This window comes from Muscardinus avellanarius (genome assembly GCF_963383645.1).
Source record: "Muscardinus avellanarius genome assembly, chromosome: 16".
In the NCBI taxonomy this organism is placed as follows: Eukaryota; Metazoa; Chordata; class Mammalia; order Rodentia; family Gliridae; genus Muscardinus; species Muscardinus avellanarius.
This window is the reverse complement of record NC_137802.1, coordinates 57,823,005-57,849,500: the sequence shown is the minus strand read 5'-3', so window position 1 is coordinate 57,849,500 and position 26,496 is coordinate 57,823,005. Positions and strand designations below refer to the sequence as shown.

Sequence of the window (26,496 nt, the reverse complement as noted above, 5' to 3'; positions counted from 1 at the left end):
CAAAGATGTTAGGTACAGATGAAGAAACTAAGAAAAATATAATGTCTATGTCTCAGATGCAAGAACTTTATTTTTACAGCCTAAAATATAGGAACAAAGTTTAGATAATACAGAAACAACCTTGCAAATTACTACCAGAAATCAACAGTATAGAATGAACCCCACCAATTCCCATCCTTGTTTACTGTTATCATTGTAAACTGTCCACAGTAGCCTTTTGTGTGGCACTGGGGGTGGACCCAGGGGCTTTCTACCTCTGGGCTATACTCCCAGACCTATAAAATGTAATATAAAATATATCATATTTTATTTGGAAACAGGATCTCACTAAGTTGCTGAGAGCCTAAGTAGCTGAGGCTGGCTTCGAACCTGTGCGATCCTCCTGTCTCAGCCTTCCAAGCGCGGGGATTACAAGCATGCGACACCACACCCGGCTATAGTAGCCTTTTAACCTAGTTGGTTCTCAAAGTATGGGGCCTCAACTAGCAGCTTACATTTAATCTGAGAATTCTTTAGAAATAGAAATTTTCACCCACCTCAGACCTATCTACTTACTGAATCAGAAATTTGGTGGGCCTAGCAATCTGCATTTGGACAAGTACTCCTGGTAATTCTGAAATATGATAAAATTTGAGGGCCACTGCTTTAACCGTTAGTTTATGGTTGCCACCTCTATAAAATATCATTTCCTAAATTTTTAGGTAATAATGTGCAAAATAAATGGACAAAAAACTATCAGCATACTAGTTTAAATTGCATTGTTATGTATGTATACACAATAATGTTCACTGTGTTGTTAGTATATCTTAACAAAAAAAGTTCAAAAAGTTCAAAAAAAAGTTACTCTCTGAAGGTTCAATAATTGAGTCCATAAAATAAACTGTCAACAGGACAGTTAGATAGAAAAAAACACATTCAAGTTACATCCACAGGGGCACCACAGGAAAGCAAAGTGAGTACCCAAATACCCAGCAAGATGCAAAAATACACACTCTTCAAAAAGGAAAGTGAAGAGAGGATGTGGGCAAGTTAGAGGAGAGTTAAATGAGCTGTGGGGAAAGATGAACCGGCCCTCAGAAGAAGTGACAGCCTTTGACAAAGTCTGTTTAGGCTTGGTGTAGACCTTTAGTTAATATTCCCTTATTGAGGAGATTGCCTGGGATGGAACTCATGACAATCAAGTTTCTTTTTCGAAGAATCGATCTTTACACTGATAAGAAAACCTCTAAAAAGGCCCTGCTTTGGGGGAGAGCGAGGGAAACAAAGAAGGGTAGAAGATCAGAGAGACCTTGGTTCTGAGGTTGCTTCTGAAATCTTCCAAGCTTCTTTAGTTCAAATTATTAGCATGCCAAAGCACCCTACTTTGGTGCATCTAAACTCCCAACAGTTTGTTTTATGAGTACATGAATTAATTAACTAGTTTATTATTTTTTGATACTATGTAGACACAACAGGTTAAAATCTCAAGTTACCACTCTTTATCACAGCATAAACTGTTTCAGAGGGTCCAAATGCCTTTATTATAAAAGAACAAATCACTCTGAAGTGTCTGTGTTTTAATTTTGTTTTGGATAAGAAAAGACACCATAACATAGTAATTAGCATTTGGGCATCATATTTTAGCTTCTTTCTGGCTTTCTAAATATCCTAATTGAGGTTTAGTTTCATTCAATTCTAAATCAGTAAAGGATTTATGATTGTGGAAAATATGCATAAATAATTACATTGATTAAATTGTCCACAGTGACTCAGCACAGACATTCCAACAAAGAGAAGCTATTTTGCTTTGTGACAATGGCTAGATTAGATGAAGGGTGTCATATGAGAAATAAGAGGGAAAAGTGAGGCTCTCCTAACAGTCATTCTTATTTGTTAATCTAAAAGTAAAAGGCCTTAGTGGGGCTGAGAGTATAGTTTAGTGGTAGAATACATGTCTAGCATGCATAGGCCCTGGGTATACCTAGCACCCCAAGGGAGAGGGAGGAAGAGAGGGGAGGAAGAAGGGGAGGGAGGGAGGACGGAAGGAAAGAAGGAAAAAAGAAAAAAGCTTAGGAAAAAGCAACAGGGAATTAGTGCATTTATTTATTTTACATTATAACAGCAAAATTTGAACAAGGAAATGCAAAAAAGCCCAATATTCCATTATCTAAGAAGTATGATCCTATTTTAAAACATGTGAAATGTACTATAGCGCCACTTAAAGAGCTTTTGTTCCTTTTGGAAATAGAAAAGCTGGTTCCTAATGCATAACTGTAATTGATTTAGAAAAGAACAGTCATCTCTAACAGTGGCTAAAATCCAAGGTTCAACATCCTTAGAGTGAAGTCCCCAAAATTGATTTTAAAAAGTCAAATATCCTTTATTTTATTTGTGTTGGCTCAAATTTTCTCCCATTTCTTGTTTTTGTTTTGATCTGTCCTATTTGGCTTCAGAGATATATTACCCTGACAATTCAGATCAGAACTATTGATATGTTCCCTAGAACTTAGCATCATTTTACTCGGCTGACCCCTAATGCTCTAACTATGAGGTGGCTGCATTCATGCTGTTTTAACATCAATTTTAATGAACAGGAATAAACAAAAGATGTAAAACTAAGTCTTCTATGGCCTTTTACTAATGTTCTAATCTGTATACTCAACCAAAACTGTGAACATTTCTGACACAGTTCTGTAGACGTTAGAGAAAGTGTAAAAAGGATGTTGCCAGGCAACACATCTAAGTCTGAAAGAATCGAAGCATTGATAATGAGTCGGTCTCACTTTGGCTCCCACACAAGAAGGGTTTTAGTGAAGTCCCACATGTGTTTACAGGCCATTCACAAGAAGAGGTGTTTCTAAAACTGAGTATGCAAAAAGAGTACAGCTCAGGAATTTATTTCTTTTCTAATTCAAGCTTACTGTTTCCAACATCCAAGTATTTTCTATAACTATCCAGAATGCCCACAGGAAATAGGCATAACAGGTCATATGCAAAAGGTCCAGTATTGAATGATCATTCTTATTCAAATCTTTAGCATTCCTATTTGTTCATGGCCATGACAAAATTTTTTCAATTATTTCAGATCACAAGAATAACCCTGACGACTACCTGCCAAAATTATTTTCTTTCAGATTGTTCTCAAGACTTATTTTCATTATTCTATCAAAAAACAAAACAGGATGTTCAGTAAAAGCTATGTTCTTTAAGGAGAATATAAGATCAGTTGCAAAAGAGATAACATGTTTTTATGAGTATTATATGTAAAACACTGCTCTGCTGGATGGGCCTGATCCAATCCTCCCTCTTTTAAAGCAGACAGCTTGCATGCATGCTTACCAGGGCAGTATGCATCCACGTCCAGTCTCTGAGCTGAAGTGAGGGTTGGGGAGCCAAGCTCGGATTCTGGAATTCGTGGGCTCTCAACAAACTTTGCCTTCCTCAGAGGGGCTAGGGACAAAAAGAGAGATAGAAAGAGAGAGGGAGAGAAGAGGGAGGAGAGAGAGGAAAATAGAAAGAAAGGGAGAGAGAAAAAGGAAAGAGGGACAGAGGGAAAGAGAAAGGGAAAGAGAGAAAAATAGAGGGGTCATGAGTAAGGGGAACAGCAGGCAACAGATGGAAGCACTTAAGTGAACGACACACTCTGTCAGACTCGGATCAGGTTACCTATTTTTTGTGTGTGTGCCAGAAAAAAAATTAACTGCATTCTTCATAGAGGAGATAGTCTTGTTAAAAAGTTACTTCAAAAATGGGAAAAGCTAAAATCTAATATTCAAAACTATGAGCATACCTTGTGAATATCTTATTACCTTTTGCTATTTTTCTCTCTTTTTATAAAGCAAAGAACTCTCTTTTCTTGGATGACTGTATCATTAAGTGCAAATATTAACTAAGGAAAATAGAGGACTAAGTCTTAAAGTTCTTTTATAATAACTGTAATAAAAAAGTTTTATTGATCCATAAATAACTATTCTAATACTTAGTGTGACAAGCCATCTGGCCTAATCTATGTAGTTTAACAGGAAATCAATCACCTGTCTGTTCAGCTACTAATATAAAAAATAAAAACTGCTAGTAGACTGAAGTACTGACTAGGCCATGCCATTTTGACACCAATGTTAAAGAGATGTGATTCAGTTCCAAATTTAATCATAAAATCTATGGAGCAGTATTATTCCATGTTATAGAATTCATTCATTATTAATGAGGAAAATTAATGTATAAATTTTAAAAATTAATTATTGAAGGCACGTGTAAATTTCATTTACTTATTTTAAAGGAATTAAGATGCACTAATAATATATATTTGAATAATCAGTTAAATATTTTAAAAGATAAAATTATGAAAATGGCTTTGGTACTTTCAAGCTAAGTTCTACTAAATGAACTTCAATAGAGTAAAACTGCTCATTATAGCACTGGCACAAAAATATCAACTGATTCTGAAATTGATGTGTATGCATTATATATCAGTGTTATAACTACAGGAATCTAAGAACTGTGAATGTTTAAGATAACATTACTTTTTTTGTGGTACTGGGGTTCCTGGAAGTCCTTCTACCTCCAGGCTATACTCCCAGACCTATTTTATATATTTTTTTAAAATTTGGAAACAGGGTCTCCTAAGCCAGCGTGGCTTGCTTCAAACCTGCGCGATCCTCCTGTCTCCACCTCCCAAGTGCAGGGATTACAAGCGTGCGCCACCACGCCCGGCTTAACATTACTTTTTTCTTTTTCAAAAGTTTCTGCACATTCTTCAAAATCCTCATCTATTACTGACCTGCAGAGAATTCTGTTTTTCCTAAAAGACTTGATAAGAACTCTTATAAAACTTTGTCATTACAATGGTTAGAATTCCCCTTTATGAGTATAATAATACTTGAGCCTGTTTCTTCAAATTACTATCATAAATGAAGATCTAGAGAGATTTATGTGCAGGCTACTAGTAGCCAATATCTCTTTCATTATATTATCTCCAACTGATTAGAAATAATGAAACATTTTATTTACTTAATACTGCCTTCTAAAGGAAAGATGATTATAATTTTATTCTCAAAGCTCTTAAGTTCTTCACTAGAGTTTTATTAAAGTCTTCCCATGGCATCTGAATAGCTATTATACCTGCTGAGTTCTTACAATGACAGCACTGGTCACTGATCAAGGGATTCTTCATATCTAAAAATTTTGTTAACAATTTTCATAATAAAAATGTGGGGCAATAAGACAGACAGAAACCAATACCTTAGGGTAGAAATGGAAAGAAACAGAGGATAGCAGGAGAACCTGAGGGAGGTATGAGGAGTGTACAAGAATTATGAGATGGAGGCAAGGAGAAAGATCAGGGTCTCGAAGATCCTACAGAAAAAGAGAAATCACTAAAGACTATGAAGAGAATGTGGACTCTATAATACTAATCAGAAGTTGAGTATATTATGTCAGAGAAAAAATTATACCTCTTACTAAAATATATAGTTTTCTAGCAAAGAGAGCTGTTTTAGATCTGTGAAGCCCAATTCCATAATGACTTCTTTATTTTCCCATCTCAGGGAATTCCAACTGAGGGTATTTTTATAGCTTAGAGGATATTTAATTCTTTCTTTTATCATCATCTCTACTTCATCCATAGGGTACTACTTTGCATATCTGATAATCAAGTTAAATTACATTATAAAGCAGACAGGAATGGTGTGCTGATCCAATTTATAGATAGCTAGTGTTATTTTTAAGTCAATAAATCAAACACAGGAGGTACTATCACAGATACGAAAGGTTGTCCAGTAGTCATGATTCTGCTTGGTAGAGAACATAAAAGAGCAAGGGAGAAGATGGGGCACAGCATTTTAGACTTCACTGTAAAAAATAATATATAATATAATTCAGATGGGTAAAAAGAATTCTATATCAAAAGGATTTATCAGTTAAGAAAACATAGTTGAATGAGATAGGTAAAAAGAAACTAAAATTAAAACCAGGTATTTTATTGTGATATAAGTGATAACAGAAAACTATTCTCTGAAAAGTGATCTGATCTGACATTGGGAACATTATTAGGCTGTAAAAAACTTGAATTTGGGAATCTGGAAGAGGTTGAAAGGATGGATGCAAATAAGATGCATAAAGAGGAGAGGAATAATGATTTGAAAGATCTAGGTCTTGCCTCTAGCACTTAGTCATAAGAAACTGGGCAAGTTACTTAGATTTTACTAAATCTCCTTTTTCCCCCCACAAAGCCCTACGATTGTTATGAGGCTTAAGTAATTTCAAGCATGTAAAATACTTACCACAGTGTTTAGACATGGTAACACAGCTCACCTGTAAGTTTACTAAGGCATGGAGCAATGAGGGCTATGGAAAATAAGAATAGGTGAGTGGTTTCAAGATATGGACTGGAGAGGCAGTGTGCAACATGCTAGCATACTAGTGAGGAATTTGATAGTGCAGGAATTATGGGTCTAAGTTTTGAAACTACAAGGTCCAAGTGAGATTACCATTTCTTCCACTTTTCTTAGTTGTAAGAACCTTTCTGGGTGAAACTTTTCTTCATGAGCAATTTTGGATTACTAATAGTACCTACATCATAAATGGGCTGTGACAATTACACTAATCCAAGAGAAATCTTCAGTACAATGCCTAACACAAAACATTACTGCTTTGCTGACACCATCACTGTCATCACAGATTCAACATGATCAGGAAAGTCTGATGAGGGGGGGGGGATGGATGGGCAGTCAGAAATGAAGTTAACACAAAGAGTTAGTCTAAGATGCCAGAGGAGAATGAGAATAATGATACCACCAATTATTTTTTTGAAGATTTAAAGAAGTTTATTAGAAAGATAGAAATACAGAAAACAGAAATACAGCCCCATGCCAAAATGGCATGGAGAGGTGACTCGAAATGAATATACCCCCACCAATTATTTTTTAATTGAGATGAGTAAAATGAGAAAGCAAATATATATTATACTTTAGAATGTAGTAAAATATTCAAATCAAAATGGTCCAGGTTACACAAAAACAAATATGTGGGTAAAGAAATAAAGTTAAAATGGTATACTTCAGACCATTGGTTCTCCAAATATGGTGCCTATACCGACAACATAGTATCATCTGGGAATATACTAGAAATGAAAATTATTGGGTCAGATCATCTGAACCAGAAACACTAGAGGGTGCAGAAATCTGTGTGCAGCAAGCTCTGCAGTTACATCTGATGTCTGTGAACACTGAATTAGAGAATCTATAAAAAGCACATTTATAGCTGATCATGAAGAGGACTTTCTGAAGAAAAAAGTTCCAAATACAATCAATGCTTCATTTCTGAAAGTATTGTGTGTAAGAAAAGTTTGGATTTTTAAAAACCATTCTTTTAGCAATATAACTCTCATGTTTTTTAACCATAAAAAGGTGCAAAATTATGTCATGTGTAAAAAAATAGATGGAACTGGAAAACATTATGCTAAGTTAGATTAGCCAGTCTCTGAAAGTAAAAAAGCCATGTTTTCTCTCATATGTGGATGTTAGAGAGAAATAAAAAAGAAAAGGGGCTTCAGATAAAGGAAAGAAAGATCAGTAGAATAGTGGGAAGAGATAGGTGGGGAAGGGGAAGAAGGAGAGAGAAAAAGAAGGAAAGAGATCAAATAATATTACATTTATATATGAAAGTATTACTATCGTGATCTCATTAACATGTATGGAAAGGGGGCAGAGTGGGATATGGAGGGAAACACATAAATTGATATGTGCATCTATAAATTTTCTTTGGATCTCACTATGTTGTATGTATGCACCAATAAAATTAAGTAAAAAAAATAAAAACGGAGAGTTGGGCATGGTAACACACGCTTGTAATCCCAGTACTTGGGAGGCTGAGACAGAAGGATCACAGGTTCATGGCCAGCCTCAGCTACTTAGGCCCTCTTCAAATAATGAGACCTTGTTTCAAAATAAAGAATAAAAAAATAGGGCTGGGGTATAGTTAGGAGGTAGAATGCCCCTAGGCTCAAGCCCCAGTACTGCAAACAAGAAAAGAAAAAGAAGAGGAGGAAGGAAGGAAGGATGAAAAGAACAGACAGAAATCTAAGCTATAATGTATTTATCATTTGTGGCCTATTTTGAAGCTCAATATAATCTATACTCACTAATTATTCCAAAGATTACCTGAGTTGGGTCCTTTACAAGGAAAGAAAATAGAAGAAGGGGGGAGGGTCAGAGAGAATGGAAGTTAATCAATTCACAGCTGCATGTGACACCAACAAAAGCTGCTTCATATTCTTTAATATATGTTGAAACTTTGACTTAATTCCCATTATGGCTGACAAACAGAGACACCAAACCCTGCTTACATATAAACTTTCCAGACTCCAACCAGTGTAGAAGCAACAAGTATTTGTCCTTATGGACCATCCTCCAATTCCAAAGCCTTCTCAGCCTTGCAATATCCCACCTCTCTTATCTATAGCCAGTGGAGGTTTAATGTAAACAACTTATACCTTCCTTCTCCAAGTTTTCATTATAAAAACATACATAGCTATAGGTCTAGTGGACACATTTCTTTTCTTTTCTTTTTTTTTTTTTTTTAGTACTGGGGATGGAACCCAGGGGCATTCTACCTCTGAGCTACACTCCCAACCCTATTTTTTATTCTTTATTTTGAAACAGGTCTCACTGAGTTGCAAAGGACCTCACTAAGTAGCTAAGGCTGTCCGGGAACCTCAATCCTCCTGTCTCAGCCTCCCAAATGCTGGGATTACAGGTGTGTGCCACCAGCTCAGCTTAGCGGACACATTTCTAACAGTTATCTAGCCCTCATATAAGTAGCCATAGAAACTTTCCCAGGACCTGGGCTTGACCCTTTTCTGACTAGCATTTTTTTTTTGGTGTATTATATTCATACATCATATTGGGGTAAAAACCTTATGTGTACATACATGTACACATCACCGATTTAACCCCTACCCAATTCCCACCCCTTTCCCTCCCCTTCCCTCCTTCCCTTGCTTGGCTTAGTGGTTGACTTTGATATGCTTAAGTACATTGTGTGTTTTAGAGAATTTCCTTCTTCCCCCTTCCATCCCCTCATTTAGGTTGTCTTATTTGCTCCTCTATAGGATTTCCTTTTTCATCTAGAGTTCCTCCTATGATCCATATCACCTTAGCTTTCACATATTAGGGAAAGCATCCAATTTCTTATTTTTTGTGACTGACTAATCTCGCTTAGCATAATGTCCTCGAATTCCATACATTTCCCTGTAAATGATGTAATTGAGTTTTTTTTTTTTTTTTTTTTTAGTGGCTGAGTAAAATTCCATTGTATACATATCCCAGTTTTGTAATCCATTCATCTGTTGATGGACATCTTGGCTGGTTCCATAGTTAGCCTATGGTGAATTGTGCAGCTATGAACATAGATACATATGGCATTAGTTTGGTAGTTTGGTTTCTTTTCTTTTGGGTAGATACCCAGAAGTGGTATTGCTGGATCAAATGGTAGATTTGTTCCCATTTTCCTGAGGATTCTCCATACTGTTTTCCAAAGTGGTTAATTTGCAATCCCACCAACAATGTTTTAGAGTTCCCACTTCTCCACATTCTCGCCAGCCTCTGTTGTTTCTGTTTTGAATGATTTCCATTCTAGTTGGAGTTAGGTGAAATCTCAGGGTAGTTTTGATTTGCATCTTTCTGATTGCCAATGATGTTGAGCATTTTTTCATGCATTTATTGGCCATTTGAATTTCTTCTTTCGTAAAGTGTCTATTTAGTTTGATTGCCCATTTTGTTATTGGATGCTTTGTTTTCTTAGTGTTGAGTTGTTTGAGTTCTCTGTATATTTTCAAAATTATTCCTCTATTGGAGGTATAGATGGCAAAAATCTTCTCCCATTCTGCTGGCTCTCAATTGAGGTTCTTGACAGTTTCCTTTGTTGAACAGAAGCTCTTCAGTTTCATGTAATCCCACATGTTGATTTGCCTTTTAATTGTTGTGCCTCTGGGGTCTTGTTGATAAAGTGCTTATCTATGCCTATGTGTTGCAGTGTTGGACCTATGCCCTCTTCAAGGAGCTTCAAGGTCTCTGGTTTGATTTCCAAGTCTTTAATCCATCTTGAATTGACTCTTGTGCAGGGTGAGAAAAGTGGGATTAATTTCCAATTTTCTGGAGATGGTTAACCAGTTTTGCCAACACCATTTGTTGAACAGGCTATCTTTTTTCCAGTGTATGTTTTTGGTCCCTTTGTCAAAAATCAATTGGCTGAAAGTGTGTGGACTTGTTTCTGGGTCTTCAATTCTGCTCCATTGGTCTATGTATCTATTTTTGTGCCAGTACCATGCTGTTTTTATTACAATGGCTTTGTAATATAGTTTAAAGTCAGGTATTGTGATTCCTCCTGCATGATTTTTGTTGCTGAGAACTACTTTGGCTACTTTGGGCTTTTTGTTATTCCAAATAAATTTAAGTACTGATTTTTCTATGTCTGTGAGGAATGATCTTGGTAGTTTAATGGGCACTGAGTTGAATCTGTAGATCACTTTTGGGAGGATGGCCATTTTAATGACATTTATTCTGCCAAGCCATGAACATGGAAGATCTTTCCATCTTCTAAGATATTCTTCAATTTCTTTTTCCAATGTTTTACAATTTTCTTTGTAGAGATCTTTTACCTCCTTGGTTAAGTTTATTCCTAAGTTTTTTTTTTTTGATTGTTTTTTTGTGAATGATCCTGAGTGGAAGTGTTTTCTGAATTTCTTTTTCAGTGGATCTATGGTTGGTGTACAGGAAAGCTTCTGATTTTTTAAGATTGATTTTATATCCAGACACTTTGCTGAATTTGCTGATCAGTTCTCTATGCCTTTTGGTTGTTTGTTGGGTTTTCTAAATGTACTATCATGTCATCTGCAAATCTTTCCCTATGTGTACTCCTTTGATTTCCTTTTCTTGCCTTATTGCTCTGGCTAGAGTCTCTAGTACTATATTGAAGAGAAGTGGTGATAATGGACATCCTTGTCTCGTTCCTGTTTTTAGGGGGAATTCTTGAAGTTTTTCCACATTTAATATGATGTTGGTGGTGGGCTTATTGTAGATTGCCTTAATGATGTTGAGACATGTTCCTTCTATTCCAATTCTCTGCAGTGTTTTTATCATAAATGGATGTTGGATTTTATCAAATGCATTTTCAGTGTCTATTGAAATGATCATGTGATTTTTGTCTTTGATTCTGTTTATATGATGAATTAAATGGATTGATATTTGTATGTTGAACCAGCCTTGCATCCCTGGGATGAACCCTACCTACCTGATCATGTTGTATGATATTCTTGATGTGCTTTTGAATGCGTGTTGCTAGTATTTTGTTTAATAGTTTTGCATCCAAGTTCATCAGAGATATAGGCCTGTAGTTTTCCTTCCTTGAACTGTCTTTATTCAGTTTTGGTATTAGTGTGATGTTGGCTTCATAGAATGTATTTGGGAGAGTCCTGGTTTTTTCTATTTCACGAAATAGTTTGAGAAGTATTGGTGGTAGTTCTTCTATAAAGGTTTATAGAATTCACTTGGAAAGCCATCTGGTCCTGGGCTTTTCTTTGATGGTAAGCTCTTTATTGTTGTTTCAATCTCTTTGATTGTTATTGGTTGGTTTAAGTGTTCTATATCTTCTTGACTCAGTTTAGGAAGGTTGTATTTATCTAGAAAGTTGTCAATTTCCTCCATTTTCCCATTTTGTTGGAGTATAGTTTTTCAGAGTAGTTTCTGATAATCCTCTGGATTTCTACACTGTCAGTGGTAATGTCTCCTTTTTCATCTCTTATCCTCATAATATGGGTTGATTCTCTCTTTTTTTTAGTTAGGTTGGCTAGTGGTTTATCTATCTTAATTTTTTCAAGAAACCAGCTTTTGGCTTTGTTGATTTTCTTTTTTTTGTTATTCTCTATTTCATTAATTTCTGCTCTAATTTTAATAAATTCCTGTCTTCTACTGTCTTTGGGGTTCAATTGTTCCTGCTTTTCAAGGGTTATTTATTTGAAGATTTTCTGTTTTACTTATGTGAGCACTCAGTGCTATGAATTTTTCTCTTAATACTGCCTTCAAAGTATCCCAGAGGTTTTGATATGTTATATCTTTATTTTCATCTGTTTCTAGAAATTTCTTGATTTCCCCTCTTACATCTTCTATGACCCATTCTTCATTCAGAAGTGTGGTGTTCAGTCTCCACATGTTTATGTTGTTTCTCTGGGTCTTCTTATACTTGATTTCTAGTTTCATTCCATTATAGTCTGAAATGATACAGGAAGTATGTAAAATTTTTTGAATGCTAATGCTCATTTTGTGTCCCAGGATGTTATCTATTTTGGAGAAGGTTCCGTGAGCAGCTGAGAAAAATGTAAACTCTGCTGTAGTTGGGTGAAATTTTTTATATGTGTCCAACATGCCCATTTGATTTATGGTGTTCTTTAGTTCTGAGGCATCTTTACTGACCTTTTGTCTGGAAGATCAGTCTAATGTTGTGAGAGGTGTGTTGAAGTCTCCCAGTATTATTGTATTGGGATTTATGTGTGACTTCATGTCACAAAGAGTTTGATTTATGAAATAGCTGCACCTATGTTTAGGGCATAGATGTTGATTATTGTTATTTCCTCTTGCTGGATTATTCCTTTTACCAGTAAAATATGACCTTCTTTGTCTCTTCTAATAAGTTTGGGTTTGAAGTCTAACTTGTCTGATATCATAGTTGCTACTCCTGTTTGCCTTCGAGTTCCATTAGCATGGATTACCATGCTCCAGCCCTTTACCTTGAGTTTGTTCCTACCTTTATTTGTAAGGTGTGTTCTTGTAAGCAGCAGATAGATGGATTCTGGTTTTTAATCCATTTTGCCACTTTCTGTCTTTTTATTGGGGAGTTGAGGGCATTTACATTCAGTGTGATTATTGAGAGATAATTTTTAATTCCTAACATGTTAAGATTTTATTTCTGTTTGAGATACTATTTATTCTTCACTTAGTTGTTTGCTGAATGGAAAATCTTGTTTCTTTGGTTCTGGCGTGTATTACCTATTTCTTCTTTATAGTTAATCTTGAGTATTTTCTCTAGTGCTGTTTTTTTTTGTTGTTGTTTGTTTGTTTGTTTGTTTTGGTGGTACTGGGGCTCCTGAAAGCCCTTCTACCTCCGGGCTACACTCCCAGACCTATTTTTTTAATATTTTTATTTAGAAACAGGGTCTCCTAAGCCAGCGCGCGCTGCTGGCTTCGAACCTGTGCGATCCTCCTGTCTCCGCCTCCCAAGCGTGGGGATTACAAGCGTGTGCCACCACGCCCGGCTTCTAGTGCTGGTTTTGAAGACATAAATTCCTCCAGTTTCTGTTTGTCATGGAAGCTTATTTCCCTATCTAATTTGATCGTTTTGCTGAGTAGAAAATTTTTGGCTGGAAAATGTTTTCTTTCAGAGTTTGTAATATGTTACTCTAAGCCCTTCTGGCTTTCATGACTCGGTATGGGAAGTCTGGAGTGATTCTAATTGGTTTGCTTCAAGCCGGGCGTGGTGGCGCACGCTTGTAATCCCCGCGCTTGGGAGGCTGAGACAGGAGGATCGCACAGGTTTGAAGCCAGCCTCGGCTACTTAGTGAGGCTCTCAGCAACTTAGTGAGACCCTGCTTCAAAATAAAATAGAAAATAGGTCTGGGAGTATAGCCCGGAGGTAGAAAGCCTCTGGGTTCCACTCTCAGTACCACCAAAAAAAAAAAAAAAAAAAAAAAAAAAAAAAAAAAAAATCCTAATTGGTTTGCTTCTAAATGTCACTTGGCCTTTTGTTTTTGTTGCCTTTAAGTTTCTCTCCTTGGCTTCCACATTGGTCATTTGACAATTATGTGGTGTGGGGAAACCTCTTCTCTGATTCTGTCTAAAGGGAGTTCTATAAGTTTCCTGGACCTGTGTATTGACCTCTTGCTCTATGTTTGGAAAATTTTCTACTACTCTTTGAAGAGATTATTGATCCCTTTGGTTTCACCTTCTTTTCCCTCCTCTATGCCAATTATTCTTAGGTTAGCTTTCTTAAAATGAGCCCATATTTCTTCAATGTCAAATTCCTGCTGTCAGATTTCTTTTCTAAATTAGAAACTATGCGTTAGTTTTTGGAGTGATCATCTTCTAGGAGTGAGATTATATTCTCCATGTGGTCTAATTGATTGTTTATACTTTGAATTGAGGCCTTTACTTCAATGATTGAATCCTGTATTTTAGACTCTCTCTAAATTCTTTTCGAAGGTCCTGTATTATTTCTACAGTTATATTCCTGATTTGATCTTCTGGAGATCTCTGAATTTCTGTTATCAGGTTCTGATGTTGTGGGGTTGTGAACGTTCATTGCTCCATTGTTATTCCTCTTTACTATGATTTCAGAAGTTTGTGCCTTCTCTGGTTTTTCCCTGGGTCACTATGACTTCACTTAGGGTGCTTTGGATCTCGAGCTTATGGTAATCTCAGTCACCACTACTGCTTTACTGTGTTGTATTGCAAAATCTCAGACCCAGGGAGTTAATTGAGGCTGTGCGAGACCATGGGGATGCCAGGCTGGGCGTATTCCCACGGGGAGCTGTGACTAGGGTGTGGTATCTTTGCCACTGCTACTCCTTCACTGGGTTGGATTGCAAAATAGTAGACCCAGGTAGATTATCAAAGCTGCACAAGTCCCTGGGGGTACAGTACTGGCATTTCTCCCTTAGGGGCTGCAATTTCACTCACGATTGTTGAGTGTGCTGATCTGGAACTGTCACAGACCCGGTGGACTCGCTGCTGCCGCTAGCTATAATGGTGCCGCTGCCACACCATTGGCCATGAGGCTGGTGTATTTCTTTTCTGGTTTTGAGCTCCATTCTGAGTCCTTGGAGTGTGTGCTGTGCTTGGCCACTGGGAGTTTTAGACTTTCTTTGTGCTGAAAAACTGAATTACACCCAGATGATCCACAGCTGCTTACTTCAGTTCCTTGTTTACCTTTCTTCTCTTGAGCCTGGTGATTTGTTGAGTGAGCCAATCTGGAGCTGTCGTGGGTGCAGTAAACTTGCCGCCACTGCTGGCAATATGGTGCTGATGCTGCACCCTCGGCCGTGAGGCTGGTGTATTTCTTTTCTGGTTTTGATCTCCGTTCTGAGCCCCTTTTTTCTCTGGAGCCTGGTGTTGCAAGGGAAGATGGCGCCAGCGCGACTCTGCCACTGCAGTGTGGACTAGTTTCTTTTCTGGTCTCTGGTTGTTCTTCTAGCCTTCTTTTTCTCTGTCCCTTGTATTTACAGTTTTTATTTCTCTGCTGATGGTGTTTTCTGGCTATGAAAAGCGCTGATTTTGTGGCAACAGAGATTGAGTGTTAGCAGGACTCGTAAACGCTGCTTTTCTCGGTTGCCATCTTCCCGGAAGTTCTCTGACTAGCATTTGTAATTGCTCAATAAATCACTTTATTTCAGAGATGGCTCAGGCTTAAGTTTTTTTTATCAGTACCAAAAAGTATTTTTACAAAGTTGTATTTGAGACATAAAGTATATTTTAAAAATAATGTACCAGGCGTGGTGGCGCATGCTTGTAATCCCCACGCTTGGGAGGCAGAGACAGGAGGATCGCGCAGGTTCGAAGCCAGCCGCGCGTGCTGGCTTAGGAGACCCTGTTTCCAAATAAAAATGTAAAAATAAGTCTGGGAGTGTAGCCCGGAGGTAGAAGGGCTTCCTGGAACCCCAGTACCACCAAAAAAGAATAATAATAATAATAATAATAATAATAATAATAATAATAATAATGTAAAGATAAATTGTTAAGTGTAATGATTAAGAGAATAAAACAATTTTACCTTAGGCAAAAAAAGAAATGAGGTATCCATATTCGAAAGAAAGAAGTAAAATGATCTGCTTGCATATAATATAATCTTATATGTAGAATATCTTAAAATTTCCAGAAAAAAACTTGCTAAAATTAATAAATAATTCAACAAAGTTGCAGAATACAGAATCACTGCACAAAAATCAGTTGCATTTTTATCCACTAACAATGAATAATTTGAGAGGAAAACTAAGAAAAGTAACAACAAATACTGTAGAATAAAGTTTACCAAGGAAGTAGACTTGTATACTGAAAACTATAAAATACTGCTGAAAGAAATTAGAACCGGGCGTGGTGGTGCACGCTTGCAATCCCCGCACTTGGGAGGCGGAGACAAGAGGATCGCGCTGGTTTGGAGCCAGCCTTGCTGGCTTCAGAGACCCTGTTTCCAAATTAAAAAATAATAAATAGGTCTGGGAGTGTAGCCCGGAGGTAGAAGGGCTTCCAGGAACCCCAGTACCACAAAATAAATAAATAAATAAATTAATTAATTAATTAATAAAATTAGAGAAGGCATCAGTATGTGGAAAAGCATCCCTTGAAAGACTTAACATTATTCAAATTGCAAAACTACCCAAATTGATCTGTAGATTCAAAGTGATCCTATGAAAATCTCAATAATATTTTTCACAGATACAAAATTTCAAGGAACCCTAAATAGTCAAATAGTCTTAAAGAATGAAGTTGGAGTCCCTGCATTTCCTGATTTCAAACAGATGAAGGTATAAATAATAGTAAAGCCTAGCATGAATTAGGCCCTGGGTCCATTAAAAAATATCAACAAATAAAACCCAACCAGAAAACAAAAACAAAAAAACTATAATAGAGCTTCAATAAACTGGAGGATTTAAAGAAAGACCTTGTCATTTTCTCAACTAACTTCATTATAAGTTATTTTTCCATTCCAGCTTCCTGCAGGCAATCATCTCTGAATGGGAACAAAAACTGTCCCAATCCCTGGAGTCAGGGGTATACCAGCAAGACCCTGGATAGACACATCTGATCAAAACTGGTAAGTAATAAAAATATATGAATAGATTATGACAAGAAATAAATTGAGTTAATAATTAAACTTCTTCCCATAAAGAAAAGCACAGCTCTAACTGGCAGCACTGATGAATTCTATCAAATAAGAAGAATTACTATAGCTGGGAGTGAATGTGCATTCCTGTAATCCTAGTACTTGGGAGGCTGAGACAGGAGGATTGCAGGTTCAAGGCCTGCCTCAGCAATTTAGCAAGGCATTTTTTCAAAATAAAAACTTAAAAGGGCGAGGTATAGTGAGTGTGCCGTCATATACAGCTACATAATTTTAATTTTGCTCTGATCTTATTTGACATTTCAAAGATGAATGAAATACAAGAAAACATTTCTTAAAGAGTATTTCAAACAGAGATGAGCTTGGTGGGTCATGCCTGTTATCCCAGTTACTGGGAGGCTGACACAGGAGGATCTCAGGCTCAAGGCCAGCCTTAGCAACTTAGCAAGACCCTCAACAACTTAATGAAACCTTTTTTCCATGTAAAAACTGAAAAGGGCTGGAGGTGTAGCTAAGAGATAGAATGCACTGAGTTAAATCACCAGTACAAAAAAAAAAAGTATTTCAGACAGGATGTAGCTGAGGCAGGGGAATTGCAAGTGTGAGATCAGTTTGGACAAATTAACAAGATCCCATCTCAAGATAAAGAGGGAAGGGAGGAAGATGATGTAGCTCAGCGCTTGCCAAGGCCCTAGATTCAATTCCGAGCTGCCCCCCCAAAAAAGATTCCAGTAGTAGAAGCCTGTGTTTAAACTTTGTTTTAGAAGACCAGTGAAAGGGCTAGAGATGTAGCTCAAAGATAGAATGCTTTCTTAGCAAGCATGAGGCACTGGGCTCAATCCCTAGAGTGGGGGAAAAACAGCAAAAACAACCACAGTGGAAAGGGATAACTGTGTTTGTGAGCTAATCATAGTCTTTTCCCTTAGTGATGAAAAACTTTTTCTTGAACCTGATTGTAATACTCGGTATAAAGCTTTAAGAAAAAATTATCTTGCTTTCAAAACTACTATGCAAAAACAAATAAAATAACAAGATGTGGATAACAATTTATATTATATTTTTATTTACATTTTTGACCAAGCTCATTCAACCTTTTTTTTTTTTTTTTTTTTTTTTTTTTGGTGGTACTGGGGTTCCTGGAAGCCCTTCTACCTCCGGCTACACTACCACGGGCTACATTCCCAGACCTATTTTACTATTTTATACTTTTTTATGTGGAAACGGGGTCTTTTAAGCCAGCACAGCTGGCTTCGAACCTGCGTGATCCTCCTGTCTCCACCTCCCAAACGCAGGGATAACAAGCGTGTGCCACCACGCCCGGCAACCTTCATAAATTTTTATATGAAGAATACATTAGCCCTGTTTGAAAATGAGAAAACAGAATCACAAGACTTCTTATCAAAGGTCACAATAATGAAGTAGTAGATTATGGACTCATAGCCAAGCATTTTGAATTCAAATGTTATAGTATTTTATTTATAATATTGTTCCTCAAGGTATGGGACTCATTTTAGGATATAAACAATGACATTAAATAGTGCACTAAAAAGCCAGTAAATATGCCAACGCTTTGTAATCTCCGCGCTTGGGAGGCGGAGAGAGGAGGATGGCGCAGGTTCGAAGCCAGACTCACTGGCTTAAGAGACCCTGTTTCCAAATTTTAAAAAAGTATAAAAATAGGTCTGGGAGTGTAGCCCGGAGGTAGAAGGGCTTCCAGGAACCCCAGTACCACCAAAAAGAAAAGAAAAGAAAAGAAAAGCCAGTAAATAGTGTGCAATTATATAGTGTAATAGACATTACTGGTGCCTACCAATATTCTAGTCTCCATTCCTTTCTAGGCACAGGGATAGCTATAATTGCCAGCTCTTAAGGAACATAGGAAGTTATTTGAGCAAGCTAAGCATTTGGTTAACCAAAACAGTCTTCTCTTACAATTAGCTCCACAAATGGTAGAGTCAGAAGTAAAAAGTGTGGAAAAAGGAAGCAGAGACTACTTAACTGTGTGTTTTACATGCAAACAGCACATAATCTCTGAAGAATTTTCACCCAAGGTTATACAGCATCCTTAGATGAAAGTGATATGTCAACAGAAAAGATATAGGCACTCCATTAAACTGAGTGTAAACTATTTTATTCCTTGAAAGCTTTAGAGTAATTAGTGAGTTCTTACACTCAAGTTTCTAAATTGTGCTATACTGCCACTGAAAAATATATGAAAGGTTCCATATGGTTACTAAACAAACTTGTCACCATTAGAAAAACTTGAAAAATTTCCTCTAATAATGAAGAAAGAGAGAGAAGAAAAGTAATTTATTAAAGAGGATGGAAAGAAGGACACAAATTGACAAGGAAATAGGGAGGGGTGTAGAAGTATATAGCCTGAGCAAGTGCATGCCTGTAATTCCAGTACTTGGGAGGCTGAAACAGAAAGATCCCAGGTTCAATATAGCCTCAGCATGTAGTGAGGCTCTTATCAACCGAGAGAGACCCTGTTTTAAAATAAAAATAAGAACTAGGGCTGAGGAGTGTAGCTTGGAGGTAGAATGCCCCTTGGCTCAATCCCCAGTATGTATGTATGTATGTATGTATGTATGTATATTATACAGCCTACAGTGTATAGTCCAACAGTCCAGTTAGAACAAGAGCCAACACCAGATCCCAAATGGAGTAAGCAATATTTTCATCTTAATAAACTGATACACAAACTGTCTGACCTCGTCACTTCAGCTCAGGTTTACCCTATGTATTTGTAAATATCGTGCTCCCCTCCAATAGACACATGGCCACAGTTACAATACAAACGTGTTTCTCCTTCTATTTAGTCAGGGTAGGCCAAGAGACAAAACAAGCAACCCTAAAATCACAGTGGCTTAATATGACAGACTAGCATTTTTCACTCAATGTGGGTGCTCAGTAAGAAGACTCTACAGTGTAGTTACACCATTATCTTAAGGCCGCAAAGCTCCCTGCTAGATTCTCTATAATATGTATTCTTCTCAGCCCTCTGGTTTCCTCAGATCAGCAAGACTGTCATCTTCTGCTAGGATTTTTCAGAGTCAATATCCTTTCGGGCAGCAGCCAAGATCTACCTAGTTCTGGGCCCCTACCTACCCTTTCTCTAGGGGGTCACATTACCATGCTATCACCGGACCAATGTCTGAAAACACTGTTTCCAGTCATGGACAAGTACTGTCCTGATTACTTCATCAGAGTAGGAAAAAACCTCTCATGATGTTTGAATTTGCATTTTTATATGTTTATTATCCGGGCCGTATCTCAACAAAACCAGAGCTTTTGTCTGTTTTACATATCTCTGTATCTTTAGTAGTACTTAAAATATTGTCAGGCACAAAGCAAGTATTGCTACTTGTTAAATGACTTAACTAGCTTTTATTTATTTATATATTTTTTAAGGTATGTCTTTCATCCTTTAGTGACTAATGTCAAAGAAAACTCTTGATTCTAAGCTGCATTCAAAGTAACGTAAGAAGAATAAGTATGCTCTTCCCACATAAGTTCTATTTTCATGAATATGCTGTTCCACACAAAAAAATAATTACAGACATATTGGTAGATACGACAAGCAAGCAATACATAAATTTGCTTATAATGCTCTGAAACAAATAACTGGTATTTAATTAATAAAGATTTTTTTTAGTGGAATACATACTACAACAAGAGTGCTAGTACAAACTGTCCTCATTTTTGACAGGGAAAAGTACAGTATGTTGGAGAGGAGGTGAAAAAAGTTTTACATACTTCTAAGAATTGAGAGAGAAACAGACATGGCTATAATGATGTTTATATATAGTCAACCATCATTTATTGAAAATTCCAAACTGATTTCTTCAACAGAAACCCAAAAGGTGTAGGATTAACAAATAAAGCAGTGAGATAAGAATTTTTGAAGGTTATTTAACCCACTTTTTTTCTTTTTCAAAATCTTGAAGGGGAGTAAACTGAAAAGATCCTAACCAATCAATATGGTTGCAGAAAGTACTAGAATTTGCATATAGAGAACAATGTACCAGTACTAATATAAAATTCTGTAAGAACTGGTTAAAAGAATAACTATGGTTGAAATTATACATTTCAAAATAGTTGGTAGAAGCTGGGCCTGGTAGTTTACACTTGTAATCCCAGAATTTGGGAGGCTGAGACAGGAGGATACAGGTTCAAGTCAACCAGAGCAATCTAGTGAGCTCCTCAGAAACTTAGTGAGATCCTGTTTCAAAGTAAAAAATAAAACAGGGCTGAGAGTGTAGCTAAGAAGTAGGACACCCCTGGGTTTAATCTTCAGTAAGCAATGGTAGAGAGGATTTTGAATGCTCTAGCACCTGAAAATGATAAATGTTTGGATGATAGCTATTCCAATTATCTATAGCTATGTTTTAAAGATTAAGTGGATGCAGAGGAAGAGACAGGAGGGTTGCAGGTTCGCAGCCAGCATCAGTAACTTAACAAGGCCCTCTGCAACTCAGTGAGATCCTGTTTCAACATAAAATAGGGCTGGGGGATGTAACTCAGAAGAAGAATGTCCCTAGGTTTAATAAAAGATAAACAGATAAATAAGTGTGAAAGCCAGTAATTTCTGGCTTGTTTTTGGAATGTATAGTTGCTACTATTCTTATTATAGGTAACTTACAGCAAAGAACACAATTCTAACCCTGGGCAAATAATCACATTTTCCTGAACTTAAAATATTTGTCAGAGATTACCAGTCTTTGCAAGAGGACATGGTGCTTTTAAATTTCCCTAAAACCTGGGCTATCATCTGGTTGGGAGAGAAAAGAGAGGAGGACTAATAGGTGATTAATTCCTGAGGAAAAACTGGTATAAAGAGCTGAGATACCTTCTCTGATTGAAAGTAAATCATGAAAAAAGAAAGCTAGCTAGAGAAAAAAAGAGGGCTAGAATTCTGCTTGGAAAGGCTCTGACTTAGAGGCAGAAGCAATGATCTTTATTGTGGCTTTCCTTAAATACACAAAGGCATTAAGTGTTGTTTGTCTTACTCTTCTTGATTGCATGGCAGTAAGAAGAGTGATCAAAAAGCAGACTCACAATCTCTAGATTTGTTCATCCTACATATCTTGTTATTTGTATCCACTGATCTAATATACCAATTTTCTTCCCCCCTGACTACCACTTGTGATAACCACTTTTTTATTTTCTATCTCTATATGCTTAAATTTATTTTCGAGATTCCACACACAAGATTATAGAATATTTTTATTCCATTCCACTGTGATGGGAAAAGTCATTTAGAGATTTCAATCTTCTTCAAAATGATTAATAAAAAATGATTAATAAACTAAAATAAATTCTAAGGAGTCAACTGGAAAAAATAAAGAAATTAAAAGAGTGTTTCAGGCCGGGTGTGGTGGCGCACGCCTGTAATCCCCGCGCTTGGGAGGCGGAGACGGGAGGATCGCGCTGGTTCGGAGCCAGCCTCGCTGGCTTTAAGAGACCCTGTTTCCACATAAAAATGTTGAAAAATAGGTCTGGGAGTGTAGCCCGTGGGAGTGTATCCCGGAGGTAGAAGGGCTTCCAGGAACCCCAGTACCACTAAAAAAAAAAAAAAAAAAAAAAAAAAAAAGAGTGTTTCAGCCGGGCGTGGTGGCGCACACTTGTAATCCCCGTGCTTGGGAGGCGGAGACAGGAGGGCCGCGCTGGCTTATGTGTTTCCACATAAAAAAAGTATAAAATAGGTCTGGGAGTGTAGCCCGTAGGAGTGTAGCCCGGAGGGAGAAGGGCTTCCAGGAACCCCAGTACCACCAAAAATAAAAAATAAAAACAAACAAACAAAAGAGTGTTTCAGACTGGGCATGGTGGTGCAGTCTTGTAATCACAGCATTCAGGAGGCAGAGACCAGAGGATAGCATGGTTTGTGGACAGCCTCAGCCCCTTTGCGACTCAGTAAAAGCCTGTTTCCAAAAAAAATCTAAAAAATAGGGCTAGGGGTTTAGACTGGAGGCAGCATGCCCCTGGGTTCCATCCCTGGTACCACAAAAACAAACCAACAAAAACGAGTGTTTTAATAAAGAGATAAAAAAAATAAAAGAATCAAACAGAAATCCTGGATATGAAAGACTCAATATGTCAGATAAAAAATTCAATTGAAAGTCTCATCAATAGATTAGATCATATAGAAGACATAATTTCAAATTTTTTTTGCAGGTTTGGGGGATGGGAACTCAGGGGCATTTGACCTCTGAGCTACACCCCCTACTCTATTTTTTATTCTTTATTCTGAAACCAGGTGTCACTGTGTTGCAAAGAACCTCACTAAGTAGCTGATGCTGTCCGCGAACCGTGATCCGCTGGTCTCAGCCTCCCAAATGCTGGGATTACAAGCATGCTCCACCACACCCAGTTTAATTTCAAATTTTAAGACAAGCTGGACATAGTGGCGCATGCTTGTAATCCCAGAATTTGGGAGGCTGAGTCAGGAGGATCGTGGTTCAAGGACAGCCTCAGCTCCTACTTAGTGAGGCCCTTTGCAACTCAGTGAAACCCTGTTTCAAAAAATAAAAAATAGGCTGGGGGGTGTACCTCGGAGGTAGAATGCTCCTGGGTTCTATCCCCAGTACCACAAAAAAGAAAAAAAAATTGAAGACAAGGAATATGAACTTGAATACTCAATAATTAAGAGCAGAAGAAATGATGGTCAGAATATAAAGAACTCGCCGGGCGTGGTGGCACACACTTGTAATCCCAGAGCTTGGGAGGCTGAGACAGGAGGATCACACAGGTTTGAAGCCAGCCTCAGCTACTTAGTGAGGCTCTCAGCAACTCAGTGAGAGCCTATTTCCAAATAAAATATAAAAGAGTTCTGGGAGTGTAGCCTGGAGGTAGAAAACCCCCTGAGTTCCACCCCCAGTAACTAACACACACACACACACACACACACACACACACACACACTCACTCTCTCTCTCTCTCTCTCTCTCTCTCCTCCCCCTCCCTCTTCCTCTCCCTTTCTCTCTCTCTAATATAAAGAACTCTGGGACAACATTAAGAGACCAAATTTTAGAATCATCGAACTTGAAGGATCTGAAATACTGACTAATTACATGGAAAATCTTCTGAAGGAAACAACAGAAAATTTCCCAAACCTTGGGATAGTCATTCACATATAGGAAGCATTCAGAATATCAAACAGACAAGATCAAAAGAGAACCTCTCCATAACATATAATTAAAATGCCACCAGGTGTGGTGGCACACAATTGTAATCCCAACACTTCAGAGGCTGAGCCAGGAGGACCACAGGTTTGACGATAGCCTCAGCAACTTAGTAAGACACTGTTTCCAAATAAATAAGATAGGAGCTGAACGGACATGGGGGTGCACGCTTGCAATCCAGCATTTAGGAGGCTGAGGCAGGAGGACTGGGGTTTGTAGACAGCCTCAACTACTTAGTGAGGCCCCCTGCAACTCAGTGAGACCCTGTTTCAAAATAAAGAATAAAAAATAGGGCTGGGGGTGTAGCTTGGAGCTAGATTGCCCCTGGGTTCTGTCCCCAGCACTGAAAAAAACAATAATAATATAGGTCTGAGGGTGTAGCCCAGAAGTAGAAGGCTCCTGGTTTCCACCCCCAGTACCACACACACACAAAAAAAAACTAAATAAAGTAAATTAGTTAATTAATTAATTTAATGTATAGCTGGATATAGTGGTATACTCTTGTAATCCCAGAACTTGGGAGGTTAAGATAAGAGGGTTCAAGGCCAGTCTGTGGTAAATTAGCAAGGCCGTCTTTCAAAATACACAATAAAGTAGATCTGGGGGTGTAGCTCAGAGGTAGAACAACCCTAGGTCCAATCCCCAATAACACACACAGACACACACACAGACACACACACACACACACACACACACACACACCATACATAACAAACACAGAATTTTAAAAGCTTCAAGAGAAAAATGCCAGGTCACATTTAGAGGTAAGCCAATCAGAGTAATTTCTGATTTCTCAGAAAAACTCTAAAATCCAGGAGGATTTGAAATGATGTGTTCTAAGCCCTGAAAGAAAATAACTGTCAACCAAGATTGCTATACTCAGCAAAGTGATTCTTTAGAATCAGAGGAGAAATGAAAACCTTCCAAGATAAGCATAAACTAAAAGAATTCATGACTAATAGACCAGCACTACAGAAAATACTTAAAGAAATACTACACACAGAAGAGGTTAAAAATAAATACCAGTGCTCACAAATAGACAAATCTTACTAGAAGATTACCTAAGGCTATGAGAATTAGGACCAAATTAAAAATTAGAAATAAATCACAACATCAGAATATAATCTCTCGATAATAATACTGAATTTAAATGATCTGAACTCTCGAATTAAAAGACAGACTGAGTAGGGCATGGTGGCATATACCTTTAATCTCAGTACTCAGTCAGATTGCAGGACCAAGACCAACCTGAGAAACTGAGGAAGAGTCTATTTGAAAATAAAAAATAAAAGGGCTGAGGATGTAATTTGGAGGTAAACTGTCCCTCGGTTCAATCCCCAGTACCAAAACAACACAAAAACCCTATATTTAAAATGGAACTAACAGCCGGGCGTGGTGGCGCACGCTTGTAATCCCCACGCTTGCAAGGAGGAGACAGGAGGATCGCAGAGGTTCGAAGCCAGCCTCAGCTACTTAGTGAGGCTCTCAGCAATTTAGTGAGACCCTGATTCCAAATAAAATATAAAAAAGGTCTGGGAGTATAGCCCGGAGGTAGAAAGCCTCTGGGTTCCACCCCCAGTACCACCAAAAAAAAAAATAATAATATAATAATAATAATAATAATAATAATAATAAAATAAAATAAAATGGAACTAACAGCCGGGCGTGGTGGAGCATGCTTGTAATCCCTGCGCTTTCAAGGTGGAGACAGGAGGATCGTGTTGGTTCAGAGCCAGCCTCGCTGGCTTAAGAGACCCTGTTTCCAAATTAAAAAAATATAAAATAGGTCTGGGAGTGAAGCCCGGAGGTAGAAGGGCTTCCAGGAATCCCAGCACCACCAAAAAAAAAAAAAAGAAAAAAAAAGAAAAAGAAAAAGAAAAAGAAAAAGGAAGAGCAGCTGAGTTTATTTCCCTCTCAGCTGTTTATGGAACTTTCTCCAAAATAGACCATATCATGGGTAACAAAGAAAGTTTTAGCAACAACAACAAAATCAACCTAAGCTCTTACATTTTTATCAGATAAAAACTGAATGAAATTAGAAATCAATATAAACACATGGATATACAACATACCAGAGTCTCTAGAACAGTATGAAGGTGGTTCTAAAAAGAAAGTTTATAGGTATGTGTATGTAATTTTTTTTTGGGGGGGTGGTACTGAGGGGTGGAAGGCAGAGGCTTTCTACCTCCAGGCTATACTCCCAGACCTTGTTTTTTTTATATATTTTATTTGGAAACAGGGTCTCACTAAGTTGCTGAAAGCCTCACTAAGTAGCTGAGGCTGGCTTTGAACCTGAGCGATCCTCTTGTCTCAGCCTCCCAAGCGCGGGGATTCCAAGCGTGTGCCACCACACCCGGCTATGTAAATTTTTTTTAAAGATCAAAATGATGCCAAATAAATAACCTAATGATGGGCTCTCTTGCATATTGCAAAATAAATAGATGTTATC

General features: G+C 37.6%; 1 protein-coding gene across 3 annotated transcripts in view; it reads right to left on the bottom strand.

The window, feature by feature from the left end:
* Positions 1-26,496, bottom strand: part of TANC2 (tetratricopeptide repeat, ankyrin repeat and coiled-coil containing 2) — a gene marked incomplete at both ends in the record, with an annotated part of 361,064 nt that overhangs the window by 205,118 nt on the left and 129,450 nt on the right. Inside the window, one exon of one of the 3 annotated variants that reach the window (XM_080712438.1) lies at positions 3,319-3,429. The exons of the other annotated variants lie outside the window; for them this stretch is intronic. Within the exon in view, the coding sequence (XP_080568564.1) occupies positions 3,319-3,429 (111 nt within the window). The remainder of the gene's footprint in view (positions 1-3,318; positions 3,430-26,496) is intronic. 3 annotated transcript variants of the gene reach the window in all.